The 22,510-nt window shown below is 53.7% G+C and overlaps 2 protein-coding genes across 12 annotated transcripts in view; one reads left to right on the top strand and one right to left on the bottom strand.

Annotated features, from left to right (window-relative positions):
- The first annotated feature begins 1,671 nt into the window (after positions 1 to 1,671).
- Positions 1,672 to 4,787, top strand: ZNF768 (zinc finger protein 768). Of its 3 annotated transcripts, none has more exons than XM_019717271.2 (3): positions 1,672 to 1,933; positions 2,453 to 2,597; positions 2,889 to 4,787. In XM_019717271.2, the coding sequence occupies exons 2-3, from the start codon at positions 2,510 to 2,512 to the stop codon at positions 4,463 to 4,465; spliced, it is 1,665 nt and encodes a 554-aa protein (XP_019572830.2). In that variant the 5' UTR covers positions 1,672 to 1,933; positions 2,453 to 2,509; the 3' UTR covers positions 4,466 to 4,787. The 3 variants fall into 3 exon arrangements, with proteins under 3 accessions (XP_019572830.2, XP_074179068.1, XP_019572829.2); XM_074322967.1 differs by having other exon boundaries at positions 1,672 to 1,975; XM_019717270.2 differs by lacking the exon at positions 1,672 to 1,933 and adding an exon at positions 1,984 to 2,251.
- Positions 4,788 to 6,608: 1,821 nt separating this feature from the next.
- The window catches only part of ITGAL (integrin subunit alpha L), a 56,453-nt gene continuing 40,551 nt past the window's right edge, over positions 6,609 to 22,510 (bottom strand). For 5 of the 9 annotated variants that reach the window (XM_074322973.1, XM_074322974.1, XM_074322972.1 and 2 more), the window contains 13 exons: positions 20,257 to 20,313; positions 20,098 to 20,171; positions 19,690 to 19,831; positions 17,109 to 17,219; positions 16,611 to 16,690; positions 16,421 to 16,507; positions 14,939 to 15,014; positions 10,697 to 10,810; positions 10,384 to 10,440; positions 10,194 to 10,298; positions 9,729 to 9,824; positions 9,105 to 9,215; positions 6,609 to 7,503 (listed from right to left, as the gene is read on the bottom strand). In XM_074322973.1, coding sequence (XP_074179074.1) covers positions 7,330 to 7,503; positions 9,105 to 9,215; positions 9,729 to 9,824; positions 10,194 to 10,298; positions 10,384 to 10,440; positions 10,697 to 10,810; positions 14,939 to 15,014; positions 16,421 to 16,507; positions 16,611 to 16,690; positions 17,109 to 17,219; positions 19,690 to 19,831; positions 20,098 to 20,171; positions 20,257 to 20,313 — 1,284 coding nt within the window. In that variant the 3' untranslated portion in view covers positions 6,609 to 7,329. The remainder of the gene's footprint in view (positions 7,504 to 9,104; positions 9,216 to 9,728; positions 9,825 to 10,193; positions 10,299 to 10,383; positions 10,441 to 10,696; positions 10,811 to 14,938; positions 15,015 to 16,420; positions 16,508 to 16,610; positions 16,691 to 17,108; positions 17,220 to 19,689; positions 19,832 to 20,097; positions 20,172 to 20,256; positions 20,314 to 22,510) is intronic. The other 4 variants (XM_074322975.1, XM_019717251.2, XM_019717252.2 and 1 more) reach the window with 3 other exon arrangements.

Raw genomic sequence — 22,510 nt, 5'->3', positions numbered from 1 at the left:
GTTCTAGAGGATGCTGTGTGGAAGCAAGCTACTCTTTTTCTCTGGGTCCTAGTGAGACTGAATTTCCACGAGGACGTGATGGTGCCAGAGCAGCTCGAAGCCCTGGCCCAAGCTCTGCTACATGTGGGGCTATGAAGAGGCCAGGTAGCGGGCCCTGTCAGACCTGCGGCTGGAGGTTTTGCTACTCATTTTGCACGGGTGGCTGCTCTCCTGTGTGGTGGTTAATTTTCTGGTGGTTAAGCAGGTCGGAAAGTCAGAGAAAAGCATCTTATGAAGGAGACTTTTGTCTCTCACTTTTGTGAGTGCTTTGGGGATGACCGGGAGTACCCCAGGTGCAACTCCTCCCATAATCAGTGTAGTTGTAGGGTGTTCAGCCTGTGTGGACCCTCTAGTGTGGGTCACATGAACCATTCTTAGCAAACGTTTTAGAACAGATCGACCTTGGAATGGAGAGGCGTGGAGCTGGAAACTTGTTCCAGAGAGCAGAAAAGTACTCACATTTTACTTGATGGAAGGTATCTGATTTTGTTTGTAAGCCTCTATTGAGATCATTCTCTCCAGCCTTTTGCCACTTGGACTTCTCCACATTCTTGTTCTCCTCTTTTCAGGAGAATGGAAGATGCCATCTTTCCTCCTAACCGGTTTCTTCCCTTGGTTTGTCTGGGAGGCAACAAGAAAACAAACCATGGATCCTACATCACACAGGATTTGGCTCCTTAGCTGTCAAGAATGCTGCCAGGCTAGTTTCAGCGGCAAAGGTGGAAAAGGGACGAGGATTGGCTCCTATTAAGTTGTCTTTCCAGGGTCACTTTTTCCTTGATTCAAAGCTGCACCTAGGGTAGTGTTTCTCAGGTTTCCTTCCTTTACAAGCATCTGTCCAAGTCAGACAGGACCGGAGAGTTCTCAGATGCCTTAAAGGACAGCTGGTTCTTTGTCCACTTCCACTCCTGAACTCTATCCCGCTCACCTGGATGAAATTCCCACAGGATCCTTGCCTCCCTGCGAGAACAATCCAGGAACCGGAGATTCAGGCTCCCAGAGATTGAATTAAACTCAGGCTTTGGGAAAGGTGGAGGGAAGAGGCATGGTAATTGAAAAGAACGCAGCCTCTCTGAGAGAGGATCCCTGACTGGCCCCTGCAGCACCTGGGACGTGGGAAGAAGAAAAAGGAAGTGGAGGAAAAACCGAGGGAGGGAGGGAGGGTGTCTGTCCTCAGATCGCTTGGCTTTCATTCTTCAGAAAGATAAAACATCATGAAGAGTAAACGGGGGCGGGAAAAAGTTCAGAAAGCACAGGCCCTGCTCGAGTGGAGAAGCCAGGCAGATTCCTCCCACCCCTACCGCAGGCACAACTGGGGGACAGAGGAGGTGGGACCGGCCCGCGCACCCCACAACCAATCAGAAAGATGCCTCGCGTTCCCTGGAGACCATTAACGCTTAGCCGTTGGTGTGGGAGGTGGCAGGTGAGAGCACGAGCTCCACCCACCAATCACTGCGCTGTATGAGAGGGAAGGGCGGTGCCTCTGTGAACCGGAGGCGGAGCTGTTTCCCTGGCAACGATCCTAGCCCAGCCTGGGCGGGGGGAAGGGTGAAAAATTAGGAAGAGCAGAGGGGGGAGGGAGCCCGGAGCGTGGGGGTGGGCGCGCCGGTCTGGGGGAGTGAATTCGAGGAGGCGGGAGGGAGGGTCCCAGCCTCACGAGTTTCGAGGAGCTCGAGGAGGGGTGCGTCCGGCCAGGTTCCCGAGGCGCGGCCGGAGCTGACCCCGAGGCCCGGGAGCGGAGGGGAACTAGACACCGCCCCCGCTGGCGCCGGGAAGCGTCGCTCTTTCTCGCTGACCTTGGTCTCTTGTCGCCTCGCCCTTGGCCACAGTCACTGACGGACGCAGAGCCCGAGAGAAGGGCAGATAGGCCCCTGGACGGACGGGAACCTAGGACGTAGGCACACACATTGCCCCAGCCTCTCCCGCCGGCTCCAAGGTGCTCAGACCTCCCCCACCTCAACGCCGGGCCATCCAACCCAGGGTTAATGCCAACGAGTTTCCACCTCCAGCCGCTCCTAGAGAGGCCGCGGCGTTAGCCAACGGGGGAAACTGGCCGCAGACGGACACTTCCTGTGCGGGGGGAGGGGGTCGGACAACCGCAGCCCAGCCGGGGCTGGGGGGCCAGACGGCGGGGTCTCGGGCGGGAAGCGGTGTCTGGGGGCGGCAGGGCGAGTCGTGAAGCCCCTAGTCTCCGAGGCCACGACGCGTGGGGGTCTGTGAGGGCCCCAGGGCGAGCCCAGACCTTGTGGGTGGGGGCGGGGCCGCGGGCAGGGGAGGGGCCCGGCCGGCCGGAGAGGCCCAGGGTCAAGACGTCCGGCCTTGGGTGCCGGGGCTAGGCAGCGGGTCTTCTGGGCGGCGCTGAGCGGGCGGGAGGCGAGGGCCCGGGTCTCAGGGCTCTCTGGCCGGGTCGCAGGATCGTCCGCCATCGCCGTTGCCGCCGCCGCCGCCGCCGCACTGGAAGCCAGCGGGGATGGAACGGGAGGCGTCGCCGTGGGGCGTCGAGCCCCGGGATGTGCAAAGTCCTGACGAAATAGGGAGCCCTGAAGGGTCCCTCAAAGGTGAGCGAGGGAGCGCCCCTCCGAGGAGCGTGCCTGAAAGCGGGAGAGAGGGCTGTGGTCCGTGGGAGAGGAAGAGAGCGGGGGCCTTGGACATTTGGGACTTGGAGGAGGCGGCGGTGGGGACCGGGTGTCCAGGGTTTGCTGAGAGGGAGGTGGGAATTTCAGCACCTGCCCGAGGGCCAGCGACCGTGTTTGAGGAGGAGGGGGAGGTTTGTGGCAACTAATGGTGGGACCCAGCGACCTTCCAGGCCCCACACAATCTGGGTTTTCTGTAATTGTCTGATCCTGCAGGCAACACGAGTGAGAATGAGGAAGAGGAAATTTCTCAGCAAGACGGCACTGGGGACTATGAAGTCGAAGAGATACCTTTTGGGCTTGAACCCCAGAGCCCTGGGTTCGAGCCGCAAAGCCCAGAGTTTGAACCTCAGAGCCCCAGGTTTGAGCCTGAAAGCCCAGGTTTCGAGTCCCGAAGTCCTGGGTTTGTGCCCCCAAGCCCTGAATTTGCACCTAGAAGCCCTGAATCAGATTCTCAGAGCCCTGTGTTTGAACCACAAAGCCCTGGGTATGAGCCCCGGAGCCCTGGGTATGAATCTCAAAGCTCTGGGTATGAACCCCAGAACCCTGAGTTCAAAACCCAAAGCCCTGAATTTGAAGCTCAGAGTTCCAAGTTTCAGGAAGGTGCAGAGATGCTTCTCAGTCCGGAGGAGAAGAATCCGTTGAACATCCCCTTGGGAGCCCATCCCTTGGACTCCTTCACCCAGGGGTTTTCAGAGCAGCCCACAGAGGGCCTGTCCCTAGGGCCACCTTTTGAGATGCCAACAGGGGCCCTGTTGTCTACACCGCAGTTTGAGGTGCTCCAAAATCCCCTGGGCCTGACTGGGACCCTGAGGGGTCCAGGCAGACGGGGTGGCCGGGCCAGGGGTGGGCAGGGCCCTCGGCCTAACATCTGCGGCATCTGCGGGAAGAGCTTTGGGCGAGGCTCCACCCTGATCCAGCACCAGCGTATCCATACCGGTGAAAAGCCCTACAAATGTGAGGTCTGTAGCAAGGCCTTCTCCCAGAGCTCTGACCTCATCAAACACCAGCGCACCCACACAGGCGAGAGGCCCTACAAGTGTCCCCGCTGTGGCAAGGCCTTCGCCGACAGCTCTTACCTGCTTCGCCACCAGCGCACCCACTCTGGTCAGAAGCCCTACAAGTGCCCACACTGTGGCAAGGCCTTTGGCGACAGCTCCTACCTCCTGCGTCACCAGCGCACCCACTCTGGTCAGAAGCCCTACAAGTGCCCACACTGTGGCAAGGCCTTTGGCGACAGCTCCTACCTCCTGCGTCACCAGCGCACCCACAGCCATGAGCGGCCCTATAGCTGCCCTGAGTGCGGCAAGTGCTACAGCCAGAACTCATCCCTGCGTAGTCACCAGAGGGTGCACACCGGGCAGAGGCCCTTCAGCTGTGGCATCTGTGGCAAGAGCTTCTCCCAGCGCTCGGCACTTATCCCCCACGCCCGCAGCCATGCCCGTGAGAAGCCCTTCAAGTGCCCTGAGTGCGGAAAGCGCTTTGGCCAGAGCTCAGTGCTGGCCATCCATGCCCGCACCCACCTGCCAGGCCGCACCTACAGCTGTCCCGACTGCGGCAAGACCTTCAATCGCTCGTCCACGCTGATCCAACACCAGCGCTCACACACAGGCGAGCGGCCCTACAGGTGTGCCGTGTGTGGCAAGGGCTTCTGCCGCTCATCGACGTTGCTGCAACACCATCGGGTCCACAGTGGGGAGCGGCCCTACAAGTGCGATGACTGTGGAAAGGCCTTCTCCCAGAGCTCTGACCTCATACGCCACCAGCGGACCCATGCCGCCGGCCGGCGCTGACCGAGGGCCCTGTTGGGGGCAGGGCGGTGCTGGGCCCAAGAGGAGGGGACAGGGAACTGGGGAAACCTGGAGAGAGAATAGTGGGAAAGCTGGAGGAGCAAGGAAGAGTTGAGGATCCTAGGAGATGGGGGGCCAGGGTGGGGGAAGTTACGTGCCCTGGAGACTTACGGGAAATGGGTAATGAAGAGGGGCTGGAGGGAGGCCAAACGCAGCAGGAGGGCCTGGGAGAATCCAGAAAGAGGTCAGCAGACAGCTGCCCTCAGCAATGGCGTGATACCTTGGTAGATGCCTGGCTTGGCAAAGCACTAGGTGGGGGTGGGGGGAGGGAAGGGTTGGGTCACTTCGTTAGAGTGGGGTAGCTTAGATTGGTAGCTACTGAGACCCTTGTTGAGTCAGGAAGGGGTAAGGGTAGGTGGGGTGGGGAGTAACGCCCGGAGTGGGGCCTGGGTCTCTGAGTGCAAACCCCAGCTTCCCTTGTCTTCTTCAGGCTTTGGAGCCCCTGAATTTGAGTTCAATAAAAACCTTTATGTGGTAAAAGAGGTTTGTCCTGAAAATGTGTGCATGGACAGTGCCCTGGGCAGTGGGAGACACGGTTTCATAACCGACCAGCCAGTGAAGCCACAGGGCTGAGTCTCAGGAGACATGCTCATATCTGCCCAAGCTCATGTCCTGTGCTTTGAACGCTGCACAAACACAGAGGGGGCTCATTAGGGGTTTGGGAAAGTCCTCAATTTTGTGGATAGGGTCTTCCCAAACAAGGGTCTGCCCTTGGGCCAGAAACAGTCCCTGATTCTCATATTTAGGTATGGAGCATGTGTGCCATCTCCTGGACTTCCAGCACCCAGCTGTGCTGTCCCACCTATGCCCCCCACCCCAAGCTAGAACCTCCACCACTGTGCAGAACCACAGTTTCAAACCCCACCCCCATGTGTGGTCATGTGTGGGACCTAGTATGACGATTGGATTTCAGCCTTTAAGTCCCTCCCACTGGCTGGGCCTGATTTGCCACAGCTCTGCCCCTTTTTAGAATCCTGGTTCCTACCCTGTTACCCCGAAAATAAGACCTAGCTGGACCATCTGCTCTAATGCATCTTTTGGAACAAAAATTAAGATCCGGTCTTACAGTAAGATAACCTGGACAAAAATATCCACTCCCCCCCTCCCTGCCCGTGTCACAGAATATCACTTCCTCAGAGACTTTCCTGATAACGTGTCTAAAAGAACCCTCTACCCCATTTTCCTGCTTTGTTATGTTCACAGCCTTCCCACTACCTGGAACGGAACCACATTTCCACTGTCTTACTGTTTTCCCATTAAAGTGAAGCTTCCTAAGGGCAGGGACTTACCTGCCATGTTCATCCCATGTCCTCAGAGCGGAGACCAGGGCGTGACACAAAGCGCTCAGGAAATACTGTGTAAATGAACACAGCCTGACTTACACCTCATGAGACCTACAGACCATTTCGTGTGCTTTTAGTAGTAGTTCTGGGATGTTCCTGACAGTTAACACATCTTCCCCCTCTCCGGGAAAATGGGGCTCACTCCTTCCTGATGTCTTCCTTCTGAGCCAGCCCCATGGTTCTTTGGGGGCTGGATCAGAAGGGGGTGGGTGAAGTCGGAGAGGCCAGACGGCTTTAAGAGACTGTTCTAGGCCTTGTGTGCCAGGCTCAGGAGTGTTCATTGACTCCCCTCTAGGCAGAAGGGAACCATCAAAGGTCACTGCTTGGGGACCACATGTTGCTTCTTACCTCCCAGTGCTGGCCCCAGAGCTGTCCTTAGGGTGTCAGTACCCCCCAGGGGTCCTACAGACCACAAGAGGGCAGCAGTGACCAGCCCCCTCTCTCTAAAGTGGGGAGCATAAGGGTTTAAAAAAGGGTTGGGAGGGGTAAGGAGGGGGGTCTATTTTCATATCTTAATGAATTGGCAGGGCTCCCCTAACCCTTTCTCCTTTTCTGTGTCGCTCTCCCTGCTTCTTTTGAACTAATTCCATATCCAGTGCAGGTCAGTCTCTGAAGGGCACCATGGCCAAAAAAAAAAAAAAAAAGCTCCTATTTGGGTCCCACTTAATAAAAGAGTTGAGAAGAAAATGTTCATTGAATTGAGCCAGGCTGGAACGTTGCATCAGCACAGAAACATCACAAAATTGGACAGAATTTCCCATTTATTGGGTAAATCTATGCAGGAAGTGTGCTTGATACTGGGAGCCAGGTGAACAGGTGTGGTGCCCATTCTTGAGCTCAGAGTCTCACGGGGGGTAGGGGGGTTACAGGTGGGTGTGATGGAGTCCCGTTGGGGTCTGTGGGAGGGAGGGAACAGACACCCGGGGAAACTGAGCCTTTAAGAATGGGGATGCCACGGGCCCATCCAAACTTTTTTCTCTATCTTCCCACAGGCTCCCTCACGAGTTGAGTGAAATTATGTCAAGCACCTACTATGCGTCTGGCTCTGGGATATCACCAGGGATCCCAAGGTATGGTCCCTACCCATGGAGTTCACTAATTTGAGAGATGGATATTAAGTACATTATTTGTTAGGTGGTGCAGTTTTTGCAATTTTTTTTAACCGTTTAAACCACAATTACGTTCTCTTTCAGAGAAGGAAACTAGGAGGGGCTGGTGGAAGCTGGGGCCTTCTGAGAACTCCAAGGCTTCCCCTCGGGAGCCTTCCTGGCCCCTCCCTCAGTGAACCCTCACTGTGACCCTGCAAAGGAGGCAGGCAGGCGTAAACTCCATGTTCAAGACACAAACACTGAGGTCTAGGAAGGGGCAGGGACGTGCCAGAGGACACAGAGTGACATGCAGGGAGAGGCGACCGGCACCAGGCACCCCAGGTCCAGTCCTGGGCCCTCATCTCAGACCTGGGCCTCAGTCCATATCACCTCCATCCTGGGCCTCCTTCCCGTGGAGCAGGTCCAGGCAACCTGGATCCATGGCTTCTTCCTTAGACGCCAGCTGCCCAGACTCTTCTCCAGGGATTCCATTGGACGCATCCACAGTCGCCTCCATCTTCTCCTTCAGGTTCCGTTTGAAGAAGCCAATCTGTAGGAAGACAAAACTGAGTGAGCAGAAAGTCCATGGAGCAGGGTTGGCCCCGGCAAAACATGAGCATACCGTTTATGTCAATAAATCGTCCGTGCCACAGGCACATGGTGCCCACTCCAGGGGTGGGGGCAAGGGGGTCTGCCACACCTGGTTGTGGCAATGTGTTAAAAAGCTGTACATTTACTAGTTCACTATTTAGGCTCATCAAAACGTCATGTACCAATATTTTAAGAGGGTGATTTGACAATATCTAGTGCTACAAATAGTAAGAGCCCACGCTTACAGTGCTTAGTACCATGTTTCCCCAAAAATAAGACCTAGCCAGACAGTCAGCTCTAATGCGTCCTTTGAAGCAAAAATTAACATAAGACCCGATCTTACTTACTATAAGACCAGGTCTTATATTAATTTTTGCTCCAAAAGACACATTAGAGCTGATTGTCCAGTTAGGTCTTATTTTCAGGGAAACACGGTGTCATGTACTCTCTGTTGAAAGCTCAAAACAAATATATTCTTTGGCTCAGCAATTCCAGGTCTAAGAATTAATTTTAAAGGATATTTGGACAAGTGTGCAAAGATGTGGGTAACAAGAACCTTTCTGTGTCATACTGTTTGAAACAGATGTAGAGTACAAACGATCTAAGTGTTTGTCGGTAGAGAACTTGTTAAATAAAATGTGGGGCACCCAGACAGCAGAAAGCCACCCCGGTTACAAAATCAGAGGTAGATCAGCTTGGGCTCAGATGGAAAGACGTCAAGATATAATATCCAGAGGAAAAGACAAGTTCCCGGCAGTACAGACAGTCTAATCCCATTTCCATTTTCGTCATATACACACATACACTGATTTTTTTTTTTTTTTTTTTTTTTTTTAAGGAGGGCACAGCTCACAGTGGCCCATGTGGGGATTGAACCAGCAACCTTGGTGCTATTAGCACCACGCTCCAACCAGCCGAGCCAACTGGCCACCCCATGACTTTTCTTTCTCTCGTGCTCACACATACACACATACGTTCACAACAAAACTACAACCTGGACGAATAAAAACAAAAAAGTTGTTAATGACAATCCTCCAGGAGTACAATAGGAAGAAACAGATTTTTTTGTTGGGGTTTTATCCCCAGAATATTTGCATTTTTTCCCATGGAACACCTGTCCTCCAGCACTCTTCATCTGGAGAACTTCTAGTCATCCTTCAAATCCCAACTCCAACGCCACCTCTCTTGGGAGGCCTTCCCAGACTCCCCAGCCTGCATTAGCCTCATCATGTGTGTTCCTCTCTGTCTCCCCATCAGACTGTGAGCTCCACAAAAGCAGGGCCCATGTTTGTGGCATGTGCCTCTGTATGCCAGTGTCTGACCCTCGATATGCAGGAGAACCCTTCTCCTTCCTCTCCCTGGGTATCCAGTCCTGGCCCTGCCAGGGCTCCGTGGAGTCATGGGGGAAACGTCTCGCGTGCTTGTTGGGCCTCAGTAGCCTTATCTGTAGAAGGAGGGTATAGGCCGAGGCCCCTGCTAGCTTTGATACTCCCTGCTGTGTTGTCCTCTGTCCCCAGCCTGCCTATCTCAGCCATGCCCACTCCCCCCATAAGCTCCCACCTTGTAGAGAGCCAGGAAGATCAGCAGCAGCAACAACAGCCCCCCAGTACCGCTCAGCACGTAGAGGTAGAGCATTTCCTTCTCGTATACAAGGTCAACCTTCGTGACGACCTGCGGGGGACAAGAGGAGGGGCGTGCAGGAAGAGGCCAACACCCCCCCCCCCTTAGATGGCTTCCCTTAGTCCCAGGAGAAAATGCCAGGATGTCAGCTCAGGATGCAAAGCCTTCCAGAACCCGGCTCCTGTTGACCTTTCTAGCTACACTTCTCTTCTCCAGCTCTGGGCCTCCTGCTCTCAAACCCGCCTCGCCCACTCCCTCAGCTCCAGGCCTGCCCTGGCCACCTCTGGTAGAGCGCCTTCCCTTCACGCTCTGCCTGTGGGGTGGGCACCCCGTGGCTGAGCTGCCATCCAGTTGATCGTGACTTCACACATCTCAGACCGGTGACCTGTGGTCGGCTTACCCACCAGGAGTGGCTGCTGAGGCTGCTGGCTCTGGCTGGGGGGCGTTCTGACCATGCTAAGCCCCCACCTCCCACTTCTAGCTCTGGCTCTTCCTGCTCTGCCCCATGCTTCCTCAGTACCTGCTGGCCTCTGCTCCCAGTCTTCTGAGGAGGTTGAAACATACCTGGGCCACGGAGGCGTTGCTGCCGTACAGGTGAAAATGCCTGCTGCTGTTGAAGGAGACGGCCAGCGAGCTGCAGAGGCTGAGCGTGGAGGACGCCTACAGGACATGGGGAAGGCTGAGGAGTCGCAAGGCCCTAGACCCACTGCCTCCTGCCCGCGTCTGCTCCAGGGGGAGAAGCACACGTCTGCTCAGCTCTGCACCCCAGTATTCTAGTGTGCTATGCCCTGTAGCTCCAAGGACAGAAAACTGTCCTATAAAGAACATAAGAGAACCGTCCGCGGGGCCGTGAAAACAGCCCTGCACATCTCACACAGGTCACGGCTCTTTCATCTGTGTCAACATGGTGCTCCTTCCTGGAGGTAGAACAGGAAATGCAGGCAGACCACAGGTGAGAAGCCCCCCACACTCCCACCTGACACCCCCAGGCCCACAACCACTTCGCGTGCTGCCAGCAGGGGCCGCTACCTCGATCTTCTCCACCAGGTGCACAGTCCCCGTGACTTGGACGAGGAAATCCTGCTGCTTGAGGATGATGGGGCAGCGGAAGAAGGCTCCTGGCAAGCAGGGCTTCTAGGGACAGGAGCAACGGGAGTCAGTGAGGGCTCCTTCCGACCTGCAGCCTGCCCCCACCCATCTCTTAGCTCCGTGTCCATACCTCAGCCACACTGGGTGGCCTCTCCATAATCTCAGAGCGGCAGGGGACAGGCGTCTCCTAGGAATGAGGAAGCAGGCTCTTCAGTTAGTCCAGAGCTGAGCGAGGACATTGGCCCCTTAAGGCTGGAATCTGGCCTTGCTCCTCACCCGCCCATATGACCTTGGTATCTGCCTCCTCCCTGACCGCCCCCTGGTGGATTCACACATCACTGAGCGTGATGAGGTTCATCCTTCCCCACTCCTTTCCCCCTTTAAGAGCTCCCCCCCCCCCACCCACAGACCTGGCACCCCTAACTCCTCTGGACAGTACTCACCATCTGCACGCTCCAATTGTGTGTGATGGACCCCTCAATGAGACGCGATGGCACCCCAATCAAAGCCTCCAGGGCAGGCACGTGGCGGTCGTGGACAAACGGCTGAATCCTTACCTGGTACAGAGTACAATCCTCACTGGCTGAGGCCCCAGGGCCCACTTGTCAGGCAGTGGGCAATGGTCGAGCACACCCGCCCCCTCCTCAGTTCAGGGTGGGTTACAGGCACTCCTCTGCTTTCTCCAGGGGTAAAGCCTCACAAATCCTGCAAGGTGCTGCTCAACTACCACACTGCAAGCCTGGCTGACGCCCCAAGGATAGGGCCGCTCCCCGCCTATATTTCCACAGCATTCTGCACCCTGGCAGGATGGCAAGTACCTGCTGTCTCTCCCCGAGACTGTGGGCTCCGTGAGAGCAGGAGCTGTGGTTTATTTCACCTGCAATCCCTGCGGCTTTACACAGCAGCTCACAGATGATAGGCCACAAGAAGTTTTTTTTGAATGAGTAAACGAATGAATGCTATCTAATAAGGGATCGATGCAAAAATTATTTGCAAAATGCAGGTGTGGTCAAGACTCATTGTGGCAAGTAAATCGAATTAATAAATATTTCCTGAGTGTGTTTTATACAAAAGAGCTATCTGTGCTAAGGTTGGAAGACCCAGAAATGTGTGAACAAGTGACACAGAGCAGCACCCACGAAAGTCTCCGGGACATCAAGCAGGGAAATATATATCCAATTCAAGGGGTTCTATCATTTATTCACTCAAACATTTGTGGACATTTAAAAACATGTCAGTTAAATTAAACTAAAAGGTCTAATGTCAGAGGCAGCATTTGAACTTCACTGTGAAAGATAGACAGGAAATTAACAGATGGAGATGGGGGAGGCATCCAGAAAAAAGAAGTGCAGGGACTTAGACAGAAGCAGGTGAATGTGATGTGGCCAGAGGGTCGGCGCCTGGAAGGAAAGACAGGAGATAAGTCTGGAAAGGAGACTTGGGGTCAGACTGTGGGGCACAGCGGCCTGAGGGTAAGAAGTCAGGGGGCCAGTGGCCAGGTGATGGGGAATCATGGAAGGCAGCTGAGGACAGGCTGACTCCAGGGAACTCATCCACTGCAGGCATGGAACAGAAAGAAGTTGGAAGAGACGGGTCAAGGCCAAGTTGGGAGCTGGTGCCAGTAATTCAGAGGCAAGAAGACGAGGAACTGAGTCTGAACAGTACTAGGGACAAAATTGAGAAGAGGACAGACAACAGAACATGAGGAGGCAGTGGGTCCTAGCACGTTGGCAAGAGAAATTCACCCAGACTTGGAAGTTTTGCTTGAGGAAAAAGTGCTTCTAAAGGACTTCTAAGCCAGCCAGAGCAGATGCTAGTTTAGGAAAAGATACTATGTTTGGTTAGAACACGTTGAGACCAAAGTTGCAAGAGGAGCAATTGGAGTTCTAAGGTATGTATCTAAGAGAAATAAAACACCTGTCCACCCAAAAATGTGTACAGGAATGTTTCAGCAGCATGATCCATAATAGCCAGAAAGTGGAAATAACCCAAATGTCCTGACCTGATGAGTGCAGACATCACATGTGGCCTCTCCTACAATGGAATATTATTTGGCAATAAAAATGAATGGAGGGGGCAGCCAGTTAGCTCAGTTGGTTAGAGCTCGATGCTTTTAACAACAAGGTTGCCGGTTTGATGCCCACATGTGTTACTGTGAGCTGCGCCCTCCACAACTAAATTGAAACAACTACTTGACTTGGAGCTGATGGGTCCTAGAAAAACACTTAAATAATTTTTTTAAAAGTTAATGAAAAGAAACTTGTATTAAAAAAAAAAAAGGAATACTGACACGTGCTACAACATGGATGAATCTTGAAAAGACTTTGCTTAACCACTGTCACCCCAATAAATTTTAATTAAAAAAGACTATGCTAAGTGAAAGAAGCCAGGCACAAAAGGTCACATAGTATATGATTTCATTTATACATAATGTTCAGAACAGTTAAATCTATAGAGAGATAAAAATAGTGATTGCCAGGAGCTGGGGGGAGGGGGGGAATGAAGTGACTGCTAATGGGGACAGGGCTTCTTTCTGGGGCAATGAAATTGTCCTGCAATGGGATCACGTGGATGTTTACACAACTTTGTGAATATACGAGAAAACCATTGAATGGCAGCCTTTAAGTAGGTAAATTGTATGGTATATGAATTATATCTCAGTAAAGCTGTTTAAAGACCAAACAAAAGATGCTAGGAAGACATCACAGTGGAGACGAGTGACAAGCTGCAGGGACAGGTGTGTTGCAGGAGGAGTGAGACAATCTGAAGTTGTCACTTGGACGGGGACACTGGCACTGTGGAAACGGATAGAGAGCCATCAGTAATGCCCCCTCCCCCCAGAGCCACGTACCTGCTCAGAGGGAATGGCAGTGATGCCAAAGCAGAGAACAGCGGGTTAGAACCTACATGTCGTAACCATCACCGCTTACCGAGCACTTCTGATTCTCACTGAAAGGACCATCTCACATAGTTCTGTCAGCATCCTATGTGGTCGGCAATTCTGTCACCCCCATTTTACAGACAACAGAACTGAAGCTCACGGAAATTAATTTGTCTGAAGTTATCAAGCAGGAGAGCTGCCATGTTAACCTAGGCTGACTGCAGAGCCTAGAACCACTACCTCCATCAACTTCCATGGATGACAGTGATGATAATACTAAAATCTGCCAAAGTTGACAGATACCGTATGTGTCAAGTATTATGCTAAGCACATAACACATATTTTCTCATATCCTCCTAACCACCCCATAAAGTAGGTGCTATTATCCCTGTTTTACAGATTGAAAAACTATAAAGGCTCAGAGAGGTTAAGTAAATGGCCTAATGCCACACAGTTTTCAATGGCAGAGTTCAAAAAGATTTCAAGTCTGGCTGAAACCTATGCTCCTGACCAGCCAGGGGAGCCGGGACATGAGGAAGGAGATCCTGTGGCCCAGCTGTCCAGCTTTCACTGGGTTCCATGCCTGTCTAGTTCACAATGAACCTCAATTCTTAGAGCTGACCTCCTTGTGGCAAAAAGGGCCTGATTAATGGGACGGTTTCAGGAAAGATCACCCCTCCATATTGTACTGGGTTTAGTCCAAAGAGAGACCACATTAGAGCCTGTAGCAAGAGTGACTGCTTGGGGGTCAGGCAGGGTGGGGGGGCAAACACTTGGCTTCAGATGCTGGAGGGAGGGGAGATGGCGTCACCTAGCCCTAAAGACGCTTCTCAGGGACGGAGGAAGCTCACGAGGTTTGAGCTGGTTCTGCGTTGAGTGAGGCAAGGATGTAAGGTGGTTCCCTAGTTAGCTGGGGGATCGCAGGGCCGCAGCACAACACCCATCTCCTCTCCCCCCCAGGCACTCTGCAGGAAGGGAAGTAACCCACTGACCCTCAAGGCCACCTATGAAGTTCTTGTTCCAAACCTCCCCCAGGGACCCAGAACCATCCAGAGAACAGCACTGGAAGCCAACCCCACTGGCTTTCCAAAATTCTACTTCAGTTCAGAGGGGCATGTGACCTTCCCAAAGGCCACGCCCCATCCTCGTCCTCTCAGGGGCGGCCTCCCGCTTCTGAGTTCCCGTAATGAGGGTTGCTGTTACAGCACTGAGCGCATTGCATGAGAAATGACAGATCCTTAACTCAGAGGTTCAACACGCACATATTGGCATTCACATAAACGCTCGAATCTGACCTGTCCCTTATTAGCTGTGTAACCTGGGCAGGTTACTCAACACGTCTACGCTGCAGACTCTCCCCTGTAAAATGGGAAAACGATGCCTCTCTAACTGGGTTCTCACAGGCTGGGGTGAGAATTACAGGGGTTGCACACGTAGAGCACCAGGCACGGAACAGGGACCCTGTCTTACCCAGGGCCGCCCCAGCAGCTGTCAAAGTGCCTGAACTAGAACAGCGGCTCATTACATGTTTGAACAAAAACTAGGTTCTCTCTCAGAGCCCTCTGGTTGGTTCTCAAGGTCGGTACATAGTTTATCCAGCAGCGGAAAAAAGCGAGTGAGCGGGCTGCCTCCGCACACATCTCAGTGGAGGCCATAAAACAATATGGAAAGGGTCATGGAGGCAGGTAGAGGGGCGGGACTCAGAGGACGAGGCTGCGTCTCATCAGTCTGTGTCCTCGGTCCCCAGGATCGGGGCTGAATGAACGTGTGACCTCTAGGGACCTTTTCACACTGAGGGTCATACCTGGTAGGTGTGTATGACAGGGTGGACCTTGGGTCCCTTGGAAGTCAGACTGATGTAGAGAGTGGAGTTTTCCTGGCTGTGGAGAGAGAAGACAGAGGGAGAAGGTGGTGAAAACGGCAACCCAGTCTGCAGGAGGGTGGGGCCTGGGTCAGGGGAGGTCCTGAGTGCCAGCACTGCGCTAGGGACCCCCACCCTCTGCCCCGCCATGACCTCACATGAGCCTCAAGGCACCCTGCTGACCCGTGAAAGGGCTCAGCCTTTTGTGGAGACCAGGACTGGAAGCCAGCGCCACGTGACTTTGGAGCCAGGCTCTCCACTACAGACCCCCTCACCAGATCTTCACTGCACCGGGCGGGCTCCCATGGCTCATCTCCTAGGTAACTGCACCAGCCTCTGGCTCCTCCCACCCCATTTTCCCCTTGACTTTCCTAATGTCACTCTTTGATCCTGCCGCTCAGCTGTGCAGAATCCATCTAAGCTGCCAGATACCCATAGGGTGGGGTCTGCCTCCTGCTGTCCAGGCACAGACCTACCCAAACCCTGTTCCCAGGTTTGTCCTACTGTTTGCTGCCTCCACGACATAGAACGATCTCCCCCGCCCTCCCTTACCCTCATCCTCCAGAACCCGGTTCAACTTCTCCATGACCCCTTCCATCTCTCCTCCAGTCCACATCATCTTTCCTGGCTCTAAATCGTATCACACTTCAGACAGTATCAGTGTGTTTGGCATTTGTGTTCCAAAGCACCAGAGACCCCGGCTCAGACACTGGCCCTGTTCTCGTCTCACTGAGCCAACTGAAGAATCCACTCCACTTTTTCTGGCTTCAACGCCTTTTCTCTAACTGAGAAATTCCAACTCTGTGATCCCTGCGTATGGCTCCTTCCTGCCCCAACATTCTGACACTTCACCAATTCTGTGTGTGTGTGCGCGTTTGGCCTCCCCTACCTGACCGACGACAAGCTGTCTGCAGACAAGGGCCATGCTGAAAGCGTTTCTCCCACCTCTACTAGCCCTGCTGGCCCCAGGAAGGGAGGGAACCCAGCACAGCTGAAAACCCTAAGAGCTTGGTGGGTGCCCAGGAGACTAGGGAAGGTCAGAGGGGAGGTCAGATCATGGGGTCAGCACATCCCAGTTAGAAAGTTCCTTCTCTGAGCCTCCGTTTGTTTACTAGTAAAATGAGGAGAGGCACAGCTGCCTCCCGAGCCTGAACGCTCCAGGAAAAGCACCAGCTGGGCAGTGCAGCTGGCACCGTCTGACATTAGGGCAGTATTCAATGTGCTTTTTCTTCCGTCAGCAAACGCTGATCCCACTGGGGGCTCTGAAAGGCCTTTGCTCTTTTGAGTGTTGAAAACTGTTGGGGTTGGAGCTGGAGGCCGTTCTAGTCACCCCTGGGGTAGGGAAGGGAAGGGCTTGAAGGAGAGCCCTGGGAGGCAGGTGGGGCCGCCAGGGTGGCAGGCTGAGGTGGCAGGAGGGGGACTCACTCCTCGGTGAGAATGTTGATGGGGTATAGGACTGGAAAGCTGGTGGTGGCCGAGTTGTCCTCCAGGAGGCCCGCGTGCTCGTTGTCACTGCATTAGGGCACAGGGAGGGCGGTGTTAAGGAGGGGTTTGGCAAGGCCTCCGGGGTGCAGGGCAGGGGTGCTGGCAGGGGTGGGGTGGAGGGTCTGCTCACCAGCTCACATTGGCGTGCAGCTCCACAAGGTCCCCCCAGGAGCTGTCCATCAGCGTATGGAACATTACCTGGATAACAACCTGGCAGGGGGATGGGGATGAAAGAGGGAGGGGCCTGGGCCTGGCACCTCACAGCCCCCACACCCAGCCTCCATAACAACAGCGACCCCTTAGCAAGGCTCCTTGCACCTCAAGTGCTGGGCGAGGGGTTTCATCCCCACCGTACAGAAGAGGACACTGAGCTTCCAAATGGTGAAGTCAGGTGTAAGGCCACCAAATGAAAAACCTAAGCCTGGGTTTGTCTGATTCCAAAATCCAGGCTTTCACCCCTGATGCAAATCACCTCTGCACATGCTCCCTTGGAGGTAGGGCGGGTAAGCCCTTCTCTGCCAATCACCTGCATCCTTTCCCAGAGCCAGGAGATCCCTGCCCCACTCCCACCCCCAACTCAAAGCCCCTGGCTGCTGAGTTCCTAGAGGCTTGAGGCATTCACACTCACCGAGCTGCCTGCTTTAAAGATGGGCGAGCTCACGTTGCAAGAGAGCCTCCTGGTCAGAAGCTCGGCCTCCTCAGGAAGCTCCTCACAGCTCACCGGTATATGGCTGTGAACCTAGGGGGTGAGAAGACAGAGAACAAGCTTGTTAGTGGGCAAGGCTGAGGGTTCCCCAGAGGCCACCAGCCCTCAGAGCCCACGTCCTCCAGCTCTGTCTCTTTCAGGGCATATTCTCAGACAGGTGGGGCCAAAGAATCGGGGGCCCAGCCAGAGGTTGGGATAAGATACTCACTGCCACACTATTTATAACAGTGACAACCTGGATGTGATCAAGCAGTTCAGAGAGCTAGGAACAGTTCAGTAACTGACACAATCACAGGGAGGATGGACAGTGTGAGATCCTTCAAACGCTACTACGTCTGCACACTCAGCAACCATTTTTACAAAGAACTCGAGCCTGGACTAAGCGGAATAAAACCCTTCATTCTTATCACAACCTGTGGGAGATTTCAGCCTCAGATTGGGAAGGGAATCTGGTAAAGAAGTAGGGGCTCCGGGAAGTGAGTGACTTCCCCAAGGTCTCACAGCTGGGTCATCAGGCCGGGAACTGGAACACAGGTCTGTTTGACTCCAGATCACAGGTACTTTTTTTTTTTTTTAAAGATTTTATTGGGGAAGGGGAACAGGACTTTATTGGGGAAAGTGTGTACTTCCAGGCCTTTTTTCCAAGTCAAGTTGTTGTCCTTTCATCTTAGTTGTGGAGGGTGCCGTTCAGCTTCAAGTTGTTGTCATTTCAGTCTTAGTTGTGGAGGGCACAGCTCAGCTCCAGGTCCTGTTGCCATTTTCTAGTTGCAGGGGGCACAGCCCACCATCCCTTGCGGGAGTCGAACCGGCAACCTTGTGGTTGAGAGCCTGCGCTCCAACCAACTGAGCCATCTGGGAGCTCAGCAGCAGCTCAGCTCAAGGTGCCGTGTTCAATCTTAGTTGCAGGGGGCGGGGTCCACCATCCCTTGGGGGACTCGAGGAATTGAACTGGCAACCTTGTGGTTGAGAGCCCACTGGCCCATGTGGGAATCGAACCGGCAGCCTTTGGAGTTAGGATCATGGAGCTCTAACCGCCTGAGCCACCGGGCTGGCCCTGGAATTATTCTTATACAGCAACATTAAATGCTTCCTTCAGGGGTATCTCATACAGTGATTAAGAAGCTGTGATCTGGGTCCGACCCGGTGGCTCAGGCGGTTAGAGCTCCATGATCCTAACTCCAAAGGCTGCCGGTTCGATTCCCACATGGGCCAGTGGGCTCTCAACCACAAGGTTGCCAGTTCAATTCCTCGAGTCCCGCAAGGGATGGTGGGCAGCGCCCCCTGCAAGTAGAAATGGCAACTGGACCTGGAGCTGAGCTGCACCCTCCACAACTAAGACTGAAAGGACAACACCTTCCTTGGAAAAAAGGCCTGGAAGTACACACTGTTCCCCAATAAAGTCCTGTTCCCCTTCTCCAATAAAAAAATCTTAAAAAAAAAAAAGAATAATTCCAGTGTCCACAGGCAGGTGGACAGATAAACAAAATGTGGTCTGCCCATACAACGCGCTAATCCTTGAAAAGGGAATGAAATTCATACGTGCTGTCACATGGATGAACCTCCAAAACATGCTAAGTGAGTCAGACAGACACAAAAGGACGAATAGATGATTCCACTCATGAAATCTCCAGAACAGGCAAATTCGCAGAGATGGAAAGCAGATTAGTGGTTGTCTCGGGCAGAGGGTGGGGGATGGGAAGTTATTGCTGAATGGGTACAGCGCTTTTGATAATGAAACAGCTCTGCAATTAGAGAGTGGTTGTTACCTAACATCGTCAGTGGCCTTAATGCCTTGGAATTTGTATAGTTAAAACGGCAAATTTTAAATGACATCTTTTACCCCAATAAAAACATTTTTAAAAACGTAGAGGAAAAAAATGAGAATAAAATGCCAGTTATTTAAAACAACTATAACTATACAACAAATAAGTACACGATGGCATTTGTAAGTATAAACATAATAAACACCAAAATAGTAAAAGCAGTCATCGCTTCATTGGAGAAGTATGCGTGATTATCTTCTGGAAACTTCCCTATAATTTCCAGATTTCTGTGAGGATCATGTATTACATTTGTCATAGTAATTTAAAAAATAAAAGTTGTCTTTAAAACAACCCAGGCCAGCCCTGCAAACCACATTGGTCACCGTTAGGAGGGTGGCAGCTTGATCTCACTAAACCTGTGCCATCTTGTCAGCACCAGGCCCAAGAGCCGGTCACAAGCTCCACTTCGTGAGAACCTCTCACTAACCCTGCGGTGTTTCCAGCCTTAGTTTTGGTCGGGGAATCTACGGCCCCCAACGGTGAAGCTTGTATCAATCATCTCAGGTCATACAACTCGAAGGTGGCCACCAGGCTAAGTCCAGATGTGGCCCTAAGTCACGTCTTCGGGCTGTCCTGGCTGCCTGAGGCCCCCTGGGAGACAGAAGCCCTGTGGGGGTGGGAGTGGGGGTGGGGGGGAGGGGCAAGTGCCCAGATGTGGGCATCCCAGCCTTCTCACTCACCTGGAGCATCTCCACTTTTCGGAAGGACAGTCCCCGGGGGAAGCTCAGGCTGAGCTGGACCCAGTAAGCATCTTCTCCCAAGTTCTTCAGTGTCAGGTCCACGGAGAGGCTGGCCGAGGGGATCAGATGCAGGACCTTGGATCTGGGGGCAAGATCAGGAGAACGTTACGGGGACCAGAGGTGAAGACTTCTAGAACAGAGGCCAGAAAAGCTAACTACACAAAAAATAAGCTGCTATGCACAGGCTTTAAGTTTCACGATTTTATCTCATCCTGACAAAAGCGTCACAAGGGACTTGCATTTCTCAGAGAAGGAAACTAAGGCTCAGGTAACACATCTAGCACAGACAGGGGTCTTCTGAGCGGAGCCGGCAGGGGTGGGGGTGGGGAGGCGGAGAGCCTTACAGACCTTGCAGGGGAGAAAGACAGTGCCAGGTTTGCCTCACAATTCTTGTCATCTCCACAGTTTTTCTCAAAAGGGATCTGAAGGCCAAGAAGAAAAGACTGGGAGGCTCAGGCCACAGACCCCGGAGGGCCCGACCCTGGCCTCTCTGTCTGCCCCTCTTACCTCCTTAGTCTCGGAGTGTGGCGAGGGTCTCAGGATGGGCTGTACGTCCTTGACCTGCTGAGAATGGAGGAGAGGGAGACAGGCCAGGGTAGATGAGGCAGGCCTCGTAAAGGAGGCCTCGAGCTCAGGGCTCGGGGTTCAGCTGGCCAGCTGTGGCCTGCCCCTCCCAGGAGCCAACCCCCTCCCAGGATGGGCCCCACTCAGCCTGAGGCTGCTGGTGCCAACTCTCTGAGGGAGGCTGAAGACACCAAGGGTCTGTGCCCTCTTGGACAGGAGAGCTGGACCTTAAAGCAGCTCCCGCAGTTCCTCCTAGCCCATCCCCTCAGCCCCCAGCCCCCCTGCTGGGCAGCCTCTGGGTTCACCTGCCTGGCTTCTCTGTGAAGTCCCCCCTCCCCCACCTCAGAACAGATCTCCATCTTTAATCAGATCGAGGGCAGTTCTTTCACTATTTCCTGAGCTTCTGCTCTGGGCCAGGCCCCATTGTTGGGCACTGGGTTTGCAATAAGAACAAAACAGACACACTGCCCACCCTCCCGATCCGGTAGCAGAAACGTCCCATCACAACCCTTGAAGATGCTGGATCAAGTATAGAGAATCTTTAGAGCTTGTAGAAGAAATCTACCCCACACATGGCGGGGTCAGGGAGGATTCCTAAAGGAAGGGCATCTCAGCTGAAACCTGACGGATGAGCGGGAGGGAGCCAGGTGAAGAGAACGGTGGTAGGAAGAAAGAACAGGGTACACAAATGCTCGAGGCTAGCGAGATTGTGTTGGCGCAAGGAGCAGGAAGATGGTCAGATGGGCTGCAGTGCTGTGTGTCAGAAGGGCAGGAGGGAGAAGCAGGGTCCAGATTAGGGAGCTGGAACCTTACGCTGAGCATATGGGGTCACAGAAGTATCTTATGGGTTATCAGTTGTATGTTCTAGAGAGATTCCAGCCTCCTCTGCTTCCAGGTCACCTGCCAGGCAGTCTCTAGCCTCTCCCTTGAGGGGGTGGGGATCCCAGCTGCCTCTGCTGCCTGCTTGCACCCAACCTCAACATTCATACGAATCCCACCACCCACTACACCCCAGCCAGTCCCTGAACTGGCATCAGAGCTTCTGTCCTGCTCAGTTGTCCTGCCAGAAGCCAGGCCCCGCTCCCAGTCCCCTTGAACTTACCACCACACCTTTCCTCCTGCTGCTCCCTTTGCCTCTGCTCTATCCACCTACCCAAAGTCTACTCATTCTGCAGGACCCAGGGCCATGACACTTCCCCTAGAAAGCCTCGTGGGACAACCGTGGCCTCACGTCTTTTTTTTTTTACCCCGAGTTCCCACATCACACAGTTTGGCTTTTGTAAAATTAGTGCCGATGGCAGATGGCCGGTTGTCCCCATATATCCTTCCTCACCATCTGCCTTTATATACAGCCTCCATTTTTTCATCTGGTCACATGGCCGTGTGCACAGGAGACGCGGTTTCTCTGGTTCTCTTGTAATTAGGGACGACCATGTGACTAATTTCCGACCAGTGAGACACAGGTGCAAGTACCCTGTGGATCTTCAGGAACGTTCTCCAAGGAGCTCCTCCCCCCACCCTCTCTCCTGCATTGTGCCCCCACCCCCACCCCCCACCTGTGGCATAATTGTGCCTGGTGCTTACACTGCGCCTTCTTTCTGAAGGCAATGCCCTCTCCGTCTTCACCTGGAGACTTTCAGGGTCACCTCTTGTGGGAAAGCTTTCCTTGTCCCCCAGATATGTATCTGGCTTGGACGCTCTCAGAGCCGTGTCACAGCGCGTTGTAACTATCTATTGACGTGTCCGATGGTGAACCTCTTACGGGTGGGACCTTATTTACTCCAGTGCCTGGAACAAGGCTCAGCTCAGGCAGCTGCTCAATCAACTCTCCTGCAGTGCCTGACAAGCACCTGGTGGGCAGCAGCTTGGCTTTTCAGGAGGCACACAGCTCCAGTCTGCACACCCCAGGGACTGAGCGTGCATTGGGTGGAGCGCACTCAAGGCAGACTGCCAAAAGCCACAAGAAAGAGTCCACTGAGCAGTGACTATGTGCCAGCTCTGGGAGAGGGCTCACACACAGGGACTCATCGCCTAGAGGGGGAAACAGTCCCCGAGAGGGACAGAACCTGCATGCTCGTGCCAGGCCCATGTTCTTCCCACCAGAACTGCTGCCTTCGGACAGAAGCCAAACCACCAGGGGAGTGTCAAGGGTTTCAGAAAAGGAACTTGGGCTTTTGGCAGAGAGTGGGGAGGGTGT

This window comes from Rhinolophus sinicus, linkage group LG18 (assembly GCF_036562045.2).
Source record: "Rhinolophus sinicus isolate RSC01 linkage group LG18, ASM3656204v1, whole genome shotgun sequence".
Lineage (NCBI taxonomy): Eukaryota > Metazoa > Chordata > Mammalia > Chiroptera > Rhinolophidae > Rhinolophus > Rhinolophus sinicus.
The sequence above is the reverse complement of the archived record's forward strand: the minus strand, read 5'-3'. Positions and strand labels throughout refer to the sequence as shown.